At 37.9% G+C, this 21,431-nt stretch overlaps 1 protein-coding gene across 3 annotated transcripts in view; it reads right to left on the bottom strand.

Moving 5' to 3' along the window:
* The window catches only part of gpc6a (glypican 6a), a 155,682-nt gene that overhangs the window by 102,815 nt on the left and 31,436 nt on the right, over positions 1-21,431 (bottom strand). For all 3 annotated transcript variants that reach the window (XM_075450630.1, XM_075450550.1, XM_075450499.1), the window contains exon 2: positions 17,539-17,697. In XM_075450630.1, coding sequence (XP_075306745.1) covers positions 17,539-17,647 — 109 coding nt within the window. In that variant the 5' untranslated portion in view covers positions 17,648-17,697. The remainder of the gene's footprint in view (positions 1-17,538; positions 17,698-21,431) is intronic.

Here is a 21,431-nt window from a genome sequence, read left to right on the forward strand (position 1 = left end):
AGAGAGAGAGTGGTGGAAAGTTAAAGCAGTTTGGGTCCGTCGCATGAACAAATCCCTCGTACAAAAAGACAAATTTGAACTAAGATTAAACTACGGTACATAAAGAAGAGGAAAAAGTCTCTTTTTTTTAATCGACTTAAATGCAGATTTTTTTTTAAATAGGGAGGGCCAAACCAAACTGTTTCTGAAAAATTCCACTGACTCACTCAGCAAACTTGTGCAACATTTCAAGCATATTGCTGCATGCAGAACGTACATTGTAATTACTGCTATTTGGTCAGACTGCTCCATGCTCTATGTTAGCACAAGATAAAAATCACTGTTGAGTGGTGTCAAATGCATGCATAAGTAATTTTCAATGAGCCATTTGAACTTTGTGTTTGATGGTCTTTGATGGCCCTATGACTGAACATACAGAGAATACTGATGTTTCAGGACTGCTGCTGGTCCCTTTATTCAAATATCTGAGTTCAGTTAAGCTTATGGTGCAGCTTGTGATAGGTATACACCACTATCTTCAATGAACAATGTTAACATCACACATAGATATACTAAAAACTAATAAATACTTGGCTATTTAAAATGTCCTACATTGTGTAAAAAGTGGCTCCACAGAGAGCTGCACAAAGCCTGACTGATTTCTTTTTTTTACATGTCGTCCCTTTAGCTGCAGGGTTGAAAGATGAAGGAAAGAAAGTGAAAAATGGGTGGCTGTGGGATTAAGAAGAAATTAAGTTAAAAAAAGACCTCATCTCTACTTTTGACTGGTGGCTTGAGTAACCATTAGATGCAACTAACATGACACAACTAGATGTCAGATTAAAATATATGTAGTTGGGCTGCATCGAGTCCAATGTAGACGTCGAAATTTGACTTGGAAGAAGAAATCAATAATTTTTTTGTTTTAAAAATGTCTATCTTGAATCTGACACGATTTCCTCCCAGCCAGCTGCCAGTCAACATTTAACACAGATGAAAGCATATTAACCAGCAGTGGCCCTGTAACAAACTGTTCAAGATAATCTTTTATGGTGAGAGCATCATACCAGATAAAAACAGACTTAGTGGCAGTGCATGACACAGGGATATCAGAGACAGTTAAAGCGCAGCTGTCTGCATCAAGACAAAAACAAAGGTTCAACTCACATTACAGGTGCACTCTGTGGGATTTCTAATTTGCTAAGCTGTCTATTAAATCCTTTAGCTTCATCAGACAGTCACTTTTGGTCTCTTTCATTGCTCCCTTCAGAAACTCGCTATTGTTTTTGTGTGCCATTGTTTTTCAGTGTCTGTCTCACTGTCTGCTGAGGAAATGGGGTTGCACAATTTGCTGCTTACCAAGCATGAACCAATATTCTACAGTTTTAAACTTCAAACCATTCATTAAAGCAAAAAGTAAACAGAAAAAAAAGAAAAAAAAGAAATGGATTTCACTCACAGTGTTTGAGTCTTGTTGTAAAGGTAAGATGTACTGATGCAGTGAGTAGCTTCTGATTCAATGACAAACCATGTCTGGAGACATAGTTTGTTTCAGAGGGGCAAAACTGATTGTTCTAAACAGAATGCAGGAAAGCAGAGCGTCAATGGCGAAAAACTAAACTTCAAATTCACCATGACCTCTACAAACAAAGTCTTTGTAATTTTAACCACGGGTTACTCCGGGCTAGACAGCAACACTTATCTGAAATGATTAATAAGAACATCAACAACACTCGTGCTCTGTTTGCTAGGAATCAATCAACTATGATGTCAGAATTCAATACAGTTGACCAAAAAACCATAGAAGAAACAGTCCAGCATCTTAAACCATCCACATCCTGTCTTGACACAATGCCATCTGACTTCTTTAAAACTATTGTAAGCTCTATCCAAACAGATTTGCAGCAAATAATAAACTGCTCACTTCAATCAGGCACATTTCCTAAACCCTTAAAAGTAGCTGCCATCAAGCCACTCCTAAAAAAGACAACATTGGATGCTTCCATTTTAACCAACTACAGACCCATCTCAAATCTTCCTTTTATAGCCATGATTGTTGAGAAAGTGGTTAATCAACTCAGTAACTTCTTGAACTCCAGTGGACTCCTTGACAAATTTCAGTCAGGCTTCCGACCTCACCACAGTACAGAAACGGCTCTTATTAAAGTGTTAAATGACATAAGGTTGAACACTGACTCAGGCAAGGTGTCAGTTCTGGTCCTGTTGGATCTCAGTGCTGCATTTGACACTGTGGATCACAGTATACTGCTGAACAGGTTGGAAACCTGGGCAGGACTCAGCGGGACAGTCCTAGATTGGTTCAGGTCCTACTTGGAGGAGCGGAGTTATTTTGTGACTATTGGAAGTAATCAATCTGATCGAGTGGCTATGACATGTGGAGTTCCTCAGGGGTCAGTTCTTGGACCCCTTCTGTTCACTCTATACATGCTGCCTCTGGGTCAAATTCTGAAGAACTCTAAAGTCAACTACCACAGCTATGCAGATGACACACAGATATATTTCGCACTGTCTCCAGATGACTGCAGTCCTATAGAGTCATTGTGCGACTGCTTAGAGCAAGTCAAAAAGTGGATGAACCAAAATTTCCTTCAGTTAAATCAAGAAAAAACTGAGGTCATTGTGTTTGGCAACAAAAAGAAGAGGTTTGCTGTCAGTAAACATCTTGAGTCACTGTCTCTAGAAACTAAAGACCAAGTCCGGAACCTCGGCGTGCTGATAGACTCAGACCTGACCTTCAACAATCATATCAAATCAGTCACCAAATCAGCCTTTTATCAACTTAAGAACATATCCAGAATTAAGGGTTTCATGTCCCAAACAGATCAGGAGAAGCTGATTCATGCTTTCATCTCCAGCAGACTTGACTACTGTAACGGTCTTCTGACTGGACTCCCCCAAAAGAGTCTCAAACAGCTGCAGCTCATTCAGAACGCTGCAGCCCGAGTTTTAACCAGAACTAAGAGATCAGATCACATAACCCCAGTTATCAAGTCTTTACATTGGCTCCCGGTCAGATACAGAATAGATTTTAAAGTTCTGCTACTCGTCTACAAATCACAGAATGGTTTAGGTCCAGAATACATGAATGACATGCTAGCAGAGTATAAACCCAGTAGAGCTCTGAGATCTGCTGACTCAGGTCAGATAGTGGAGCCCAGAGTTCAAACTAGACACGGTGAAGCAGCTTTTAGCTGTTATGCTGCACACAACTGGAACAAACTACCAGCAGAACTGAAATCAGCCACAACTGTAAGCACTTTTAAATCCAGGTTAAAAACATTTCTCTTTCGGTGTGCGTATGGTTGAGTTCTTTTTCCCCTCTTCTTTGATTGCTTTTAACTGTGTTTTTAATTTTTATTCAATTTTTTTTTCTCTTTAAATTGCTGCTTTATGCTGTTCTTTTAAATGCCTTGTCTTTATGTAAAGCATCAAGCACACAAAGCAAACTACAACTAAAATCAGTTTATCATCCCACAAATTATTTGAACATAAAGGATAGCTGTGAGCCACTATCTGGGGAGGAATTATGACTAGAAGAAATGATCGTGATCAGGGCTCACAAAGGTTTGGTGAAATCAGATTGAAATAAATCAAACGCAGAACACAGCAATTTTTAGTAGAGAAAGTAGGATCATTTTCATACAAGCAATTTGAAACCATATAAAAGAATTGAGACTAAACTACTACCCTCAAGAAAAGAGGCTAATTAAAAAAAAGTTGGTTTCACTTGGTCAAATTTAAGTTCAGCAACATTATGTGCTCAAAAAAAGTTGATCAGCTATATAAACGGAATGACCAAGTTTATCCATCAATGGATTTTATTTTCCTCCCCGAAGACACAGGCACATTCAGAGATGGCAATGTCGGGGTTGATAGGGCTAAAATGGTGGATGGTGATAATATCCATGCATGGATTGGCCACCACAAAGTAAAGACCTTTAATACACTGAGGATTTTTGTAATGAACTCAAGAGAATTATGGAGTTGTCTAAAACTTCTGTCATCAATACAAAAAACTCTATATAATATAAAACTGACATATAATAATGTGAGTCTTGGTGGAAATGAATGTTGCCTGTTTGCATAACGAATCAAAATGATGCCACAGCTAATAAGTGCCATAATCAAAGCTAAAACTGGTGGATGGAGTAGAGTGTGTGGCTTGTATTGATTTGTCTATTTTTATTTATTTCAACCAGACAACATATGTATGAGTTAGGGAATAAGATTGTTTGTATGTGGGAAAGTGTTATATTACTATATTTTTGTATTTTCTAAATGAAAACCATAGAGATAGCCTTGCACATCATTGCATGCAACTAAACTATGATGCTCACCTAATGCAGAAGCATTACTTCCTTTGACTGCAGTTACATCATTGGTGGCACCTCTGCAAGTTCTTCACTTTCATAATATATTCAAAATCAAAATCAAATCAAATCAAATTTATTTGTATAGCACATTTTATATACAAAACAATTCAAAGTGCTTTACATAAAATAAAAGCATTGCAGCAGGGAGTGTAAGAAGCATTAAAAATACATAAAATAATATAAAGAAACAAATAAAATAATTTGAATGAATTTAAAAACAAGCAACAGTCCAGATAAGTTAAAAGATACCGTGCAGATTCCATGCAGACACATGAGAAAAGAAATGTTTTTAACCTGGATTTAAAAATGTCTACATTTGGTGAAAGTTTAATCTCCACTGGCAGTTTGTTCCACTTGTTTGCAGCATAACAGCTAAATGCTGCTTCTCTGTGTTTAGTCTGGACTCTGGACTGGACCAGCTGACCTGAGTCCTTGGATCTAAGAGCTCTGCTGGGTTTATATTCTCTGAACATATCACAGATGTATTTTGGGCCTAAACCGTTCTGGGATTTGCAAACCATCAGCAGGCTTTTATTGCAATATTTTCTGTCTCATATTAGATATTATAATATGATTGCTAAACTATAATAAATTGATAATATCTAACCCACAGCGAAGGGCACAATTAATAAACCTACCTATCTAATGACAAAGTATGAACATTTTTTTTAGCAATAATACTGAAATAACTGAATGAGATAGGTTTTTCAAAAAGGAGTTGCAAAGTTAACTACTTTCACACTTCTGTTCTGTTCTAAATATCAGGGGCAAGTTCCTCTTGTATGTTCGGTTAATTTTACTGACAAAAGCTTCCTTTGCTGAGGGCATCATCTGAGATCTGAAACAGAGTTCAGTGTTGGGAAGAACTGGAGAAGTCAATTAGCAATGCTCAGGAATTCTAAGTGAATTCTTCCCTTGGATGATATTCAGTCTTTGAATAGCAAGGAGCAAATTGGCTGCATACACCATTACATTACAGTGACCCTGTGGATAAGCAGCTTTGTCTCAACCTGGCTGTTGAAGTGCCTCTCCCTGTGAAAGCGTCCATGCAGAGCTTTGTCAGACTAATCCATCCTGCGGAGTGTTTCCTGTGCCTCACTGAGAATACTGAGGTTCTCAGAAGGGTTGGGGGAGGGGGAATAAGAAGAGAGTGTTGTTCATTTTTGTCCTTGTTACTGTGTCATTTCAAAATGACAGTTAACTTTTGTTGGAGCAAGAGTACAGCCATGGCTGGACACAGAAGTTGTAGGGAAATACATTACGGGCTAGATGCTGTCTGTCATACATTTTCATGAATGTTAGCACTGTTTGCAAATCTTTGCAGGCATAGAGGGCCTTAAACATGGGCAACGGGGATATTTGAAAGTGCAAAATCCGAAAAAGTGTGCAAACATTTAAGAGGATGAAAGTCGTCCTGTAAATTTACTGTAATAAAACTCACTTGTGCATATCTGTGTGTCCAGTAATGGAGAGTAAAACCTGTGAACTTGTGAGGATGTCCTGTGTGGATGATTTTTTTTCAAAGCGTCTAATGCTGGTCAGTAGTGATGTTGATGTGGGATACATCGCATTGACTCCTCTTTTGTTTGAGTAAACAAAGAAATTTACCTTTGCTTAACTTTTTTAGACATTGAGAAATTGCTTGGAAATGTGATTGCTCTTCAGATTTACCTTTATTTGTACTAAACTGGTAATGAGTCATATGCTTGGCAAGCACAAAAATCTGGAGCTTTGCAAATGTCAATTTGAATAGTCCTCTATAACTAAAACTATGACAACATGACAGTGTCTACAAATATATTATATGGTACACACACGTGATGGTAATGAGCTCTGTCATTGTCCTGAGTTGAACTGAAAATGGTCTGCTGTGGAACAATAAAGTGCTCATTTGGGACATAAGATTGTCCAGGTCTGTGTCTTTGATGGTTAACATACTCCTTAATGTTTCGTAACAGTGTTAAAATGCTGCCATAGTTACCATTGTACTATTTAAAGAAGTGCCACTGGTGTATTTTTAAATCAATTTCTCCTTTAGATATTCACCACAGGGTTCAATAAAAAGTGTAAACAGGAGAATTTACAATAAATCAATAGATGCACCAGCAGAATGGTTGAGTACACACTGCAGCAAAAAGTATTTTGGACAGATTAAAAAAGAGGGTTTATTCAGCAATGCAAGACCATCACTGTTTTCCTTTCAGCACTCCTGATGCCAACTCGCTTTTGCTCCAGTCGTTCGTAAGGCATGACATGCCAATTACTCACTGTCACATCTCAAGTGAATACTAAGCTAAAATTATGCCAACCTCACGGTCACCACATTCAGTCAGTTGCAAATGATGCATGGAAATCAAAAGGAGAAGAAACAGTGAGGATCTATGAGGGAAGCATATCAGCACGTTTGCAGGAGGGGGGTAAAATTTTTCATATGCCTCTGAAAGAAGGCATGATCTCAGCTGTAGACCAGGCAAACTCAATATCCCGAGGATGGAATTTTTTGTAAGTGAGTTTTCACAGTGTATGAGTTTCAACATCTGACACAAAGTTAAAATCTAATAGATACATTGAAAAGAAGAATCACACTGCCCTGTATGGCTAGTGGATTTCCTTCTCATTTTGTTGCGGCAGACGCTTGTGGAAAGACATGCCTCTCATAGTCTCTCCTTGAAGCCTACCAGTGGGACAGAGTTAACGGTGTCCAGGCCCTGCAGAGCCATCCATCCTGAAGTACAGAAGTGACACCAGGTTGCAGCCTGTGCCAGTTGATGGAGGCATCCACCGACTCTCTGTTAAAGCAGTGCCAGAGAGACCCCATTCTGCACAGTCCTTGGAGACTTGCAGCCTTCCCTACATTCACTTAGGTTAACACAGGGACACCAAAACAGAGGTTATTTATTTATGAACACTTCTAGGAACTGCCTGTCCACATGGTTTTAGATTTCATCAGAAACGGACATGCGACTGTCAGAGGGGTTTCATCTGTAGGGGTCAAATCAATGGCGTCAGTGCCGTGCCCTGAGTGTAATTCAGTGTCATCTCTTGTGTAATGAAGGCCTTGTACCGTCAGAAGGTTACAGAGTCCTATAGTGTCCTTTGTGTCCCATACATTTGTTTTGTGCCTCATGTCCTCTCTATCGAGGTATAGAATTCTAAGTCACAGTGCCATGGTCATAGATTGTTCATTTTCTTCACACTTTTTTATGGACAGTTTTTATGTAAAGTAATGATGTTGGGCAATTTACGGTGTATGACTTAAGCCCCTTGAGGAAAAAGTGTGTATATTTCAATTTTCTTTTGTTACACAATATCACAAAGTGCTGGAACAGTTTGCAAATGCTCTCAATGTGTACTGTCATCTGAAAAATAGTTTATATGTTATATTTGCAATGAAAATGTCACTCCTAGATAGTTTAGAGGTAATCTGCAGAGTGATCTAGAAGCGTAATGGACTATTTTTTGACTAGAGGACTTATTGTATACAGTTGAAACGGTACACATTCTTGAAAATGGTTTCATGTATTCCACTGATCCACAGGTAGCAAGAATGAAGAAAGATGCAGCAACATGCTGCTGAAGGCAGAAAAGGAAAGAAGGAAGAAAAGCATTTGTTTGACATTGAGTGCACACAAAGTGGTTTGATAAGTAACACATCATTTAATCATATGCTGCCGGGGTTGATGCTCAATTACTGGACGAACAGGTATGCACTGATGAGTTTTATTACATAAATGTACAGTACAATGTATAGGATATGATAATTTTTACATTTTTTACTTACTGCAAATAGGTGAGAAAAATAAAAATGTCTACAGCTGAAGATGGTGGGAGGAACATAAAGCTAATATAGCTATAGACTTCTTCAATTAATACATTTGAGGACAACTATACAATAACTTGTTATACCAGTTTTTTTATTTCTTAAATGAGTGGACTTTTTCTCAGTTTACCTAAACTAATTCAGAATCTAGCTGGCCGTAGCAGACACACTTTTAACCAGAGTTTAATGTCTAAATGAGGCCAAACTTAATCAGAATCTTGCACTGTGTCACGCGTAACCTCCTTATTCAATGTGTTCATAGTATAAATTAATGATGGTGGCTATTATATTATGCACAAAGGATAATGGGAATTACAAATCAGTCCACAAAATCAAGCACTGCAACAGTGGTGCTTGTGTGGAGTAATTAATTGTGCTCAAGCCATCAAACTAGTCTGCAAAAGAAAAACAGACATAACTTCTTAAAATAAGGATATTAACTATGAGCTCTCAAAATCTTAAGTGAACTAATAGTTTACTTTCCTTTTAGATATCACAATGCTTGTAATGACAAAAATGATGTTTATAATTTCAGCTCCTGACTACAGCCCCGAAGTAGAGCCAGTGTATTATAATGAGGACCTTTGAGATCATCTTTTGATGTAACCATTTGATGTCAGCTATGAATTGTGGGCATTTTCAAAATTTCACATGGTAAGTACTTCAATGAATGTCAAGCATGAATAATAAATGTAAAGAATCTGAGTTTGTGATGTCTGGGGAAGTTGGTAAATTAACGGAGTTTCTGTATATCCACATACAGTAGAAGAAGAGGACTGGCCTTGGATATACAGACTTTTAAGTCAATATTTCTGAAGTAAAAATATTTCCTAAGTAGTGTGTACTTGCTGTCAGCCAGATGAAAATATTGACTTGAATTTGGTGAGCCTCGTGAAAAAAATGCCTGACCGTCAACATACTGCATTAAATGAAAACAGCTTATGAAAGCCACATTCCTTTAACAAAAACCTTAAAGCACTGAGCTGAAATTACCATAGTCTCCCTCTGTGAAGGAGAGTGCAAGGCATTCTTTAAGAAGGAAACTCAAAAATGGGCTATGAAAAGGAGAGGGGCTGTCCATCACTTTGAAAGTCTTTTAAAACTGAACTTCTACCCCTACGGCAAAGTGGTAAATAGCCTAAACAATTATCCCCCATCACTCCAACAGAAGCAGAGAATATTCTTTAATACGGTGTACACCTGGTCATACAACTCGCATGCATCGCACGTTATTTTCTTCATATGGCTTCTCTAAGGAAAGTCCAGACATACTGTTGCCATGTTGACGTGTTTCCTCTGAACCTGGTACCATATATCACAAGACTGACCCTTCCTGCAGCATCAGTCAGGTCCGACTTCTCCCAAATCATACTATCAATTAGAAAGAGAAAAATCTGTATTTTTCAATGATCAATTATATACAGTAAAGATAAAGAAATAATAAAGGATGCTCTGAATTATTCCAGCTTTGACTAAATGAGAATTAAACGTGTTTAATTTGAAAGAAAACCGTCTTTAGTCCATGAGACATTTGAGATGATGATTAACAACATGCTGGGTTACAGATTCTCATCTTTCTCTCTGTTGTTTTTAATGAGGTCGATTCTGAAGTGCACTGCTGACTGTGACTCATCCCTCTCTGGTTTCTTATCCAAAGCTTTGTTTTTCCCTCCAATTTCTTAAAAGGGCCACAATATAAAACAGAGGATCAATATGTTGATTATGAAGAGTAAGTCATTTTAAGTCCAATTTACTGCACTGGTGGGCACAAAAAATGTAAGCGATTCTTAGCACAAACTGCTTTAATAAATCAAACAATTAATGGAAGAGCTATCAAAACTTTGATTGATAAATAGCCTAGGAAAATCTGTTTCTGTCTGGTAAAAAAAAAAAAAAAGTCTGAGTCGCTTCCAACAACAAATGTGTGAATTAACTGGAGCGGTGCTTTTTCTTATTGTGTGTTTGCCATCTTACTCAGTCCAGTCGGGGTTTGTGAACTGTTGAGACAACAGATTAGAGAGAATTCTGTGTTTTATTTGAGTCGGTCTTAGCTTGGGTCTTGTCTGAATGGGGGTGAGTGCATCTCTCAACGATGAGCAGAGAAGCTCTAAAGAGGCACAATCAAAGAAAGCCAAACAAGGGAGCTGCTCAACTCAGACTTTAGTAAACCAACCACACACACTAATCTGTAGCTGAAGTCTTGCGGGAGAAGAGAAAGGCGCGAGCTGCAACTGAGTCTACAAGGATCAAATGTACATCATGAGCAAATAACAAACAGAAAGGTAATAAAGAACGTCATCCAACCTCCTACACTGTAACACATCTACCAATAGTTTTCAAACACCACCTGCACAGATATAAATTGATGCTTGAAGGTTTACGAACCCTTTAAACTTCTATTTTCTACCAGCTTAAATATCCAACAAATCTAAACCTAAAAGTAGATAAAGGCAATTGAAGTGAGACACAATATTTGAATTGGTAATTTATTCTATTATAGGAAAATAATACACTATTACATACCCATTAGTGGCAAAGCTAAATGAACCTGTAGGAATGGCATTTGATTTGAAAGTGCAATTACAGTCAGGTTTTCTTAAATGCTTTACCTAGACAAAAGAGTTCTCTCAGTCACATGTCCATGGAAAGGTTTTTTGGCACAGACAAATAAAAACTAGATTGCTCCAAGAGCAAGGAGTGCAGCAGTATACCAGAGCATAAAGCAACCTGGAGTACCTTTCAAGCAAGTAAAGGATTATTTAACAATGGCTTAATTTAATATGCATGAATACACCACCAGAAGAACATTAAACGACAATAAAGTGCATGAAGCGACAAAGACCATCCATCCATTTTCTATACCTGCTTACTCCAATTCAGGGTTGCAGCGGGGCTGGAGCCAATCCCAGCTGCCTTCAGGTGAGAGGCAGGGTGCAGCCCAGGGCAGGTCACCAAACCATGATCGGGCCAACACAGAGAAAAACAACCATACACGCTCACACTGACTTCAAGAGTAAATTTAGAATCACCAATTAACCTAACATGCATGTTTTTAGACTGTGGAATGCAGCCAGGCAACCCAGAGAAAACAAGCAGCCTCCACACAGGAAGGCTCCAGCCGAGTTTCAAACTAGATTCCTTCTTGCTGTGAGGCAACAGTGCTAACCACCACACCAATATGCTGCCAAGTTGCTAAAGATCTTGTAAGCAAACCAGAATGCTGTTCGAAAAAGATATTAAGAGTACAGATGAGACCAAAGTAGAAACATCTTGTGACAAATTAAAAGCATTATATTTGGAGAAAAGATAGCATTCAAATATAAAAACCGTAACACATTTGAAACATGGTAGTGGTAGTATCAGGGTTCTAATTAGATATGGTTTGCCATCATTAATAGAACAATTAATTCTGATTTATACCGGTAAAATCTTAGGATATCTGTGCATAAAATTTATTTCAATAGAAAGTGGGTCATGCAGCAAGTCAACAATACTAAACAGACAAGTTGTTCAACGAAACAATGGTTACAGAAAAAAAAAGGTTTTGTAATGGCCGAGTCTGATTACTGACCTTAATCCAACAGATATGTGGTGGGAGGACATGAAACAAAACAGTTTAATGTGAGAAAACCCTCCTACATCCCAGATTTGAAGATGCTCTGTGCAAAGGATTGGACTAAAATTTCTTCCTGGTGGATGTGCAGGAAATTAAGAATTTAAGATGAAAGTCTCATCATGTCATTAAGTCAGCATGTCAGATCACTTGAAATCAGTTGATTTTAGGAGAAATTTGAGTACAACTGTATGTTGTTTAACTGTTATTGTTTTTTTCGAATGGTGGTCTACTGAAGTTTATATGATTGACACACACAAAAAAGAAAATACTAACAACATATTTACAATTGTTGTGTCACTGGCAAAGCACATTCAATTAATTTCAATATTGGCGTCATAAAAAGCAGATGTAGAGGCATCAGCCAATTAAGTTTTCCCTTTCACTTTCATTTGACTTTCCATATAAAATAGAAGTCTCATCTGTGAACTGTGATGACAGAGAAGCCAAGAAAAAGTATATATCTCTTGAATAAATCATCTTGACTATGAGAGTATTTATAACTTACTTTTTAAGAATCAGGAATTTCTTCGTAGTAATGAAAAAAAAAAAATAACCCAGGTTCTACCCAAAATAAAAAAACAGCGCTCACTGACATATGTATTCTCATGAAAAAACAAAAGAAAGGAAGAGGTATAGCAAGAGGGTCTCTTCTGTCTTACATCTCTCTTAAAGCAATACTATGTAACTTCTCAAAAAGCCCATTATGGAGCTCCCCCTACAGGCTTGGAGGTAATGTACGGTTAAGACACTGTCGTAACTCTCTTTCTCTTCCTTGCTTCATTAGTCAACGTCTTCTTCTGTTTCTTCGGTGCCTCTGCCATGATGATCGTACTGACAATGTTGCGCTAGCTTAGCCTTATACCTGGGAGCGTGAGAGGGGTCTATTTGTTTTTGCGGTAGGTGTGCCAGAAAGCAAGTCGAAGTACTTCCGCTCAGCTTCCGGCCAGTCCAGCAAAGTTACATAGAGCAGTTATTCCAACTCAGACCCCCGAAGGGCATAGGAGACAGGCCAATCGTAATATTAAAACTCATTCTAGCCGCACAATTTTTTTCAAACTGTTATTTTAAGGTAGAAATGTTACATAGTATTGCTTTAAGAGTAAGCTTTCAACAATGAGCATCTCTCTGAACGATTTATAATCTCAGCAAGGCGACTTCCTCAATAATCTAAGCTACGACTGATTAAAGTCCCTGAGTAGCATTTATGAGGATCTATAGGCAGAAATGCAATGTATTTATTATCAATCCGTTTAGGGTATTGGCTGCCTTGAAGCGATAAAACCCCAATATTGCAAGGGTCCAACAGAAGGTCCTTTTACATTTTTTTGCTAATTTTGTGGCCACTGTATTCCCTCAAAGGCCATGCCACTTCTGTATCAGACAGCTAGTAGCTGCACACACTGCTATGGCTAATTTAAGAAAGATTCTTGTGGCCCTGCTTTGAATAGCTTTCCTTCTGGAAACCTTTCTGACTGTCCAAAATCATGTTGGGGCACACTGAGCATAGGTAGAACAATAAATTGATGCAGCATCAAAAATACTGAACACAAAGTACCTAATATAAAACTTTTTTTTGTTGTCATGATACCATTTGGTATTTGATATCTATATCGAAGTGATATATATAGTAGTTATTCTATGCATCAACTAGGACTTTCAACAATAATAATTTGGAAATGTGATCTAACTTTAATGTCATTAAAATAATCAATACCGTTAATGAATCACTCAAACATGCAACAACGTGTCAACCTCCAGCAGATTGCGCAAGTTACCTGATAGTGTTGAGGACCAAAAAAAAATCCCAGAAACTACAGTTCCTACAGGAAACGATAACTTGCTTTTACATTTCTAACCGATCACAGTGAGGAGGAGGAGCGATAAAGAGATAACTGATCATTTGTTTCCCCTTCTGAGATGCTGAAATTATTATGCACCATCTCGATTCTTAGTGGCTGATTCCAAGTAATCCAGTCTCTTCTGTCAGCTCTATGCCACAGATTCTACTACTCGTTAATTTCCCAAAACATCAACACACGCAGATTATGCCGACAAGGCCAAATTCTTATTGGGAAAGACTTGGCCGGTATAAATACATTTATAAAGAGCATTTGCTTCAACAGATCAGAAGACAAAAAATAAAGTAGCAATTCATTTTTGATTAATCATAATGAAAAATGTACAACTTAGCAGACCTAACATCAATGTCTCAGATTTAGGACACAGACTGATTTTTCAGGTAATTATGCCCTGTTAGTCAGAACAATATAAATATATGATATAAGGAAGACCAGAAAAAGTAAGACAGAAAAGAAAGAAAACAGAATCTTTATCTATCTCCAGCATTCTCTCTCATAAAGACTGGAAATATTTATTGCAATTCTTGGCCTTGATTCATGCTACCTTATAGCACCTACTGGGCCACCACAAAAGGCAGTAATACTTTCAGGGAGTAAAACCAAAAGCCTGTGGGGAGTGTAATCATACTGAGCCAAAAGAATGCAGAGGTGCAGTACTGCAGCTTTTTTCCAGCCCGTGTATCACTTGGGCTGGGATATGATCAGAGAACAATGAGGCTGGTTGAGAGTTGGAGTAAAAGAGTCCTCACCCACAAGATTGGACATTTGGAATACCCAAGCCTCAATTCTGGTGTGCAACAGTCAGGATTGCTCAATAATGCATCAAAACCCACATGCCTCCAGAAGAAGTCAGTAATCAAAAAGCAAGTTTACGTTTTCATAATAGTGGACTATAAATAACTGGGGACAGAAATGAGGGTTATGTAAAATTGATGAGGGGTGATTCAAACCCAATGATGAAGTTTAATGCAAAGAAAAGGGATGTGATGTTGACAGGTGTCGCGATTTTGGTCGTATGCAGAACATGGATTCATGTCACAAGTGTTCCAATCGAATGTGCTGATATACAGTTTGGACATTCTGGAGGCAACTTCACTAATGTCCTGTAATCAATTTGTCACACATTTCAAACAGCCTGGAGAATCTTGAATATCTTGAACTTTTTGTCTTCTATGTCTATCTATTACACCCATTCCCCAGAAAAGCTGTAAAATATTGTGCTCCCTGAGTTCTATATCTGAGGGTGATAACTTTGTCATCAGGACATGTGAAATTACCAGTTTTATAAATTCCACACATTTTTAAAAATGCTCAGTTACTGCAAACAAAGCTGTGAGTTACAGATTTCATTAATGTGGCACTTTATTTTCCTGCCATCAGAGCACAGTGCAACTTTTATTTGTGCTCAGTGCTGCTTAGCTCAAGTGAGAAAGAAAACATTAGAAGTAACACTTTCACTCTGTCCTCCTGCAGTGGTACAGTAGTGTTATAAGGCTCTTCCTACATAATTGCACTCTTTTACAGAAGAGGAATATGCTGCACAGAGCACTAATCAGACAACATGTTATGTAGTCTTATTAGTGATGGCTAATGCGACTTGGTATGGTTTATGATTTTAGACAGTGCTATATCCATCCATCCATCCATCCATCCATTTCCTATACCTGCCTAATCCAACAGGGTCGCGGGGGGACTGGAGCCTATCAATTTTGGACAATTTATAGTCACCAATTATATATATATATATATATAATTATTTGTGCAGTAAAAGATACAAATGAGACTTCGTTGTTGCTGGCTTTAAATGAGACTAAAGATTACAGCAATTACTTTATGACTAAACAAATAAATAATAATAATAATAAAAAAAATAAACATTGGTTCAAGTATTGCCAATTTGTCAGGAGGATAATGTGTTGTCTGGCAGAGACAAATTAAAAAAAATGTAAAATATAAGACACATTGATCTCTCTTATTCCAGCCTCACACCTACTGATCGGTCCAGGGAGTTTTGAGGTTGTAACACATGATCAGAAAAAATGTTTTTTGTTTGTTTCTTTTTAATATTCTGATTCACAATTCATTAGCATCTCTCTTTGCACGGAGGAACCTGCATCCCTTCTACCTCCTGCACACAGATATAAAAACTGAAAACATATTTTCAAAAGACAGGCTCATTCATTTCTCTGTTAAATGGGGTCGATGCTGCAACCCAGTGATCCTTTTTAAAATAGCATGTTCAGCAAAGGCAAGGTTTTATTGACATAACCAAGCACAAGATGCTATTCATTGAAGTTGAGATGCTTTTAGTTTACATAACACATAGGATTTTGAATTACCCCACAGATTTATTAAAAGAAAAATTGCAAGACAAATCCAAGAAATCTGACACAGATTAACAGTACAAGTGCAGACAAAACATATAAATATATATATATATATATATATATATATATATATATATATATATACATATATATAATATATTTAAAATGTGTAGATATATATTTTTCTTTAAAGCATATTAAATGCATTTTTTTTTTGCTTTTCTCATTTCTCTTTTTGGGCCTCTTTCTCTCCTCTCTCCACTTGCCTCTAAACTAAGAAATCAATCTGTGTTAAAAATCTAGAAATATGTCTTCATTCCTAATGACACTATCACACTTTAAAGTGAGATACAGGTAGAGAGGAGGTTTGTCGGAGGAGCACTGAGTAAGGTTCCAAAAGTGTACAATTTTCTTAAGTATTTTTTGTAAATCCTTTATCTATAAAAAGGAATTAACACATTGATTTCTCAACTTAATTTAGAGTAAATATATACCCTGTCACAAACACTCCATTTTGCTCTTTTTGCTCTCCTTCCCGTTTTTGTCTGGATTCCCTGTTCGTCCTTTGTGTGTTGTGCTTTCTTGTGTTTGTCTGTCACCTGGGTGTGGCGCTCTCCTCTCCACCACCCGATTGACATGGATAACTCTTCAACTGATGTGGTTTGCACAGTAGAGAACCAGCTCCACAGTCCGCTCATTGCCAGACTCTTAATAGCTAACACTCTTATTGTGCTATGCTGAGTGTTTCACCAACAGTTTTTTTTGTTGACTTTAAGCAGATCATCTCCTGTATCTGCCTCAGGTTTCAAGGCTCTAAGTGCTTAGTTACTGCATGTTACTCATCCAACAGTTACCAGCATCTTTTCACTCAGACTTGTCCGTCTGCCTGCCTGCCCAGCTTATTCTCCCACAATATCCTGGACTAAACTACACACTAGCTCCGTTTACCCTGTCTGATATCCTGCTCACACACCCTGACTGAACACAGCTCTCATATCCACTTATCAGCCACCAACATTCAATTCTTTTGTCAAGTATCCATCTCAACTCAGTGACTCTGGGTTCATTGCTTCCAATTAAACTCGGTCAAGCATTTTCTTGGCTCTCTGTCCCTCAAAGTCATGTTTTTGGGATTAAATCCGAATCAAAAAAAGAGTATTGGCGTCTCTTTATACAGTTGCAATGTGGAAGGTTATCTTATTTGCGGTGTTTGCTTTTTCGGTTAATCAGTAAATCATAATATCACCATGGTGTCTGAATGTGAAAGAGCAGATGTGATGGCTGGAGAGATAGCCCTGTGGACAAAGTGAACCCAAAAAACTTCTGTGGCGAAGGAGTCAATAAAAATGAACAACTCCCTACAAAGCAAATATTCTTCCACATTAATAGCGTACATAGATAACTGTGGTGTCAGTTGTATGTATTCAAAAGTTTGACCGTGCTTTTCTTGGGTACATTTAACATAGAGTGGAGGTGATAATGATGTTAATTAGCATTGATAGCAATCGCTGCATGTTAAAAAGGTAAAAACTTGTTGACTTACCATCAAACACTTTATGCCTTGAGATAAATGTTGTCCTCATATGGCGGCTGCTCTCCTCAACCATATTCTCAAACTCCTGTTTGCTCTGCTGGTTGAGTTTGTCCTCCATCTCAGATGTGCAGCAGGTGTATCCCTGAGGACAGACACGAAGGTGCTCACCTGAAGGAGACAAAGACACGGAGCACTGTTTTTACACACACCACTACCACAACATTTGGATTTTTCAAAAGGCTTTGATCGAAAATCTCCTGTGATTTTAGGCTTCTCATCACGAAAAGATAATATTTGTCGGTCACCTGCCATCAAATAAAACAGAAAGTAACTTAGATACAAGAGTGCCCATGACTCATACAGTTTTTCTTTACTTTATATCAAATGTAAGGCAAAGCATTAGTGACTATATTTTAGTTTTTAGAGCTGAGTCTAGTCAGTTTTATGCATGGAGCCTGCTTTAGATCAGCCAACCATCATGGGTGAGGGTGCATTAACTTTTTTATTTCACTCGAGGCCCGCACAAAAAGCCGTAAACAAATTATTACATAACTAATAACTGTTCACACATCACAGCAACAATTGCTTATTTACAGGATACCTAACATCAGCATGCATGTGGAGTCTATGTAGAAGCGATGAATGGGGCTCTATGTTTTGGTCTCAGCTTAGATATTTGGCTTTTTAGGTGCCAGATATGCCACCATGTCCATCTGCTAGTTGCAAGCTGGGTCTGGTGTTAGTTCTACAAAAACACTTAGGTTTTTATCTTCTGTGGCTGAAAACCCTGAAGACGAGAATGGTTACGGTTAAAACAGATGCCAAGTGTTTGCTGAAAGGTAATTGGCGAAGTTATTCTCTAAAGGGGCATGGAATTATTTTGTTGTGAATTGCTGTTACAGTATGTAAGCAAGACTGAACTGAACAAACTTAGAGATGAGCAGAATCATTTCCAGAGGCAGTAACATTACTCCATTCAAAGTGAATGGGAAGCAGGATGCCTGAAATGCATACATGTGAACCCTGCCTTACGCCTGGCCTGTATCTGTGAATTATGCATCAAAATGCTGAATGTCTAAAAGGTCTTAAATAACATAAAGAAATGGAAGGCAAGATTCTCAAGTCTCTAGGTATCCCCATCTCCATAGCGACACAGACCTGGCTGAACCCACCATTCATTTGACACACTTTAAAGTGTAGTGATGGCATCACAAGCCTGCGTGCAGGGTGTGGGTGGCACGTGAGATTAGAGAGAATGACGACATGAGGCACATAAGACAGATTCCTGTAGCAACACAGTGCAGTGATGTTGGGGGGGGTTCTGATGACTGACAAAAAAGAAACTTATTTTTCTATAATTCTGCTTTAGATAATACTGCACATACAAGGCTCATCATTTCTATATTTTAATAATTTATGCAATACTCTCCTCAAGTGGAAAGAGGTATGTAAACCACAGGCAACTATTATGCTCAACTCAGATAAAGGACACAATTGTTTTGCTTGACTGAACACAATCATTAACAGTTGAACATCTTAATTACTTTGACCACAGGGATTTAAAGGGACCACGCAAATAAACATCAAGTCCTACAAGTCAACTCAAACAGCTGCACAGGTTTGCTTGTTGCTGCCAACAGATCTAAGCTGCACAAGCATCTCTGATACCACAAGTGTTTCCATGTAAGGAGGCATTTTTGCACTTGTGTTTAATTTTCCCTCACTGTTTACTTTTGCTTTCAATAGCTGTTTGATTAGGTTTAGGTGCCTAATTGACCTGTTTATCTTTAGGCAGCAAAATACGTATTAGGGTTAGGAAAATGATTGGTTCGCATGTCACTCAACGTGAGAGGTAAGAAAACTCACTTGTCAAGGTTGCCTGGTTGACAAGTCAAGTGCAAATTTTTTATGCACTTTCTCACGTGGCCATTGAAAATTTCTTATACCATTTTTCATAGTCACATATTTCAAAGGGTTCTTTACACATAGTTACACCTCTACAAGAGTCAGTATAATTGCCAGTAGTAATATTGACCTATTGTGGTCAATAAACATGTGTTTCCATGACAAAAAAGTAACCTACGCACACCCTTGCAACCTCAAGTGACCTCATTGTGCACCTGGGCATTGTGTTCCCATCAATGCTGATCTGAGCTAGAGCTGATAAATGTCTGAGACTATGGCACTGAGTCACTTGATCAAATTAATATTAATGTAAGCTGAGGTTGTTCTCTCAGCTCCCTATGAAAAATATTTTCTTGGAATTGCTTTTACTGCAAAATATCTTTATTTCTTTCACTGATGATTTAAAACAAAGCAACAGACAACTTCCCATTCTGGTTCTTCTGTTGCTGGCCTTAACTGATTTTTATTGCACCAAAGTGACTGAGTTCACAGATAAAGAGATTTAATAAAATCAATATTCACAAATGACAACTGAAAACAAAAAGAGAGTAGAGAAAATTAAAGTGAGCAAACTCCCAGAATAAATTAGAGCATTAGTACCCTGCTGACAAAAAGTGCTAATTTCCAAAGAAATAAAAATTCTTTCTTTACAGTAATGGGATTAAAAGTGCTTTTTGTTCTCACATCCTATTTTATTTTTATTTCTAATATATATAAAAAAGCAAATTAGTGTAAAGTTGTATCTAAGAGCTCTTAATTGAGCAGAAGGAGCACATGAGAAGGATTTGGAAGGGCTTTCTCAGTGGAGAACAAATTCAACAAAAGATTGATGTTGTGGTTACTGTCAAACCCTGATAGTTCAATGGTCAAAACATGTGTTTTATATTTTTACCTGGTGTCATCCAGAGCAGCAGCATCTACAGCTAGTTGTTCCGAAAGATGGCGGCACTCGTGCGGATTCATTGGAAAATAGGCTTGTGTTTGACTCGTTAAAAATACATTCAAATATAGCAAATGTATCTGTCACATTCTCAGCATTTTGTACATCGTCTACAACTGAGAGCGTCACACACCATCAAAGATTAGTCTGGCCAGCAGTCACATGGCAGATTTGCGTTTTCCAGTCCCGCCTATTAATATTTGAGAAAGAGAAAGATGGATTTAACTGTAGGAGTGGGGGAGTGTTTTGGAGAAGACTGAGAGTGAGACTTTTTTGAGGAATCCTTCAACAGCATACAATGCTGAAACTGTCAGAGCCATCCATGCCTTCCCTTCTTATACAGTAAGCTATAGATGAAGGAACTCTGTATGGATAATGAAACAAGGAGGATGCAGCATGTACGTGCTAGCACTTTCAAATGTGCTTAATCCGTAATCAGTCCGTAGAGAGGCTCCAAGCTCCAGTAATGAGGTGCACCATCAACAGTTCAACATAAACCCATTTCTCCGGAGTATTGCTCAAGCCTCTGGCCAAATTCTCTAAAAACATAAAGTAAGCCGAAATGCACCAGTCACTTTCTCTTTGGTGATTCTTTAGGCTCTTTTTTCTCTCTGCTAATTGAAAAGTTTGCAATGTTTATGCAACAACAACCGTCACAGGACTGCCAATATGTGGAGCTTCACTGTGAGTGAAACTTTGTTCAAGCAGTGATCATTTCGACACCTGCCAGCAGAGGAAAACGACATTTTGTGAGTGCAGGTTAAAAATCAAGAGAAGCATACTGATACAAATTCATACAGCTTACTGTTCATAATCTTATTTCAGGTTTTTACAAAATAACCATCAAAGCATGCATATTGCAATAAGCGAGATCACTCTTTGTTTTCAAAAAGAGGAGTGTTTATTTTCAGGAGTCAATTAAAGATGACTGGTTGATAGAAAACACCTAATTTCAATCGTTTATCGTGTTATCCAAGACCTCAAATAGCTGACCAAGAAAGAGCTTAGCACAAGAGTAGGTATGCACTCAGTTGTCATAGTGATGCATAAGTCAAGA

The sequence above is a fragment of the Odontesthes bonariensis genome, chromosome 1, assembly GCF_027942865.1.
Source record: "Odontesthes bonariensis isolate fOdoBon6 chromosome 1, fOdoBon6.hap1, whole genome shotgun sequence".
Lineage (NCBI taxonomy): Eukaryota > Metazoa > Chordata > Actinopteri > Atheriniformes > Atherinopsidae > Odontesthes > Odontesthes bonariensis.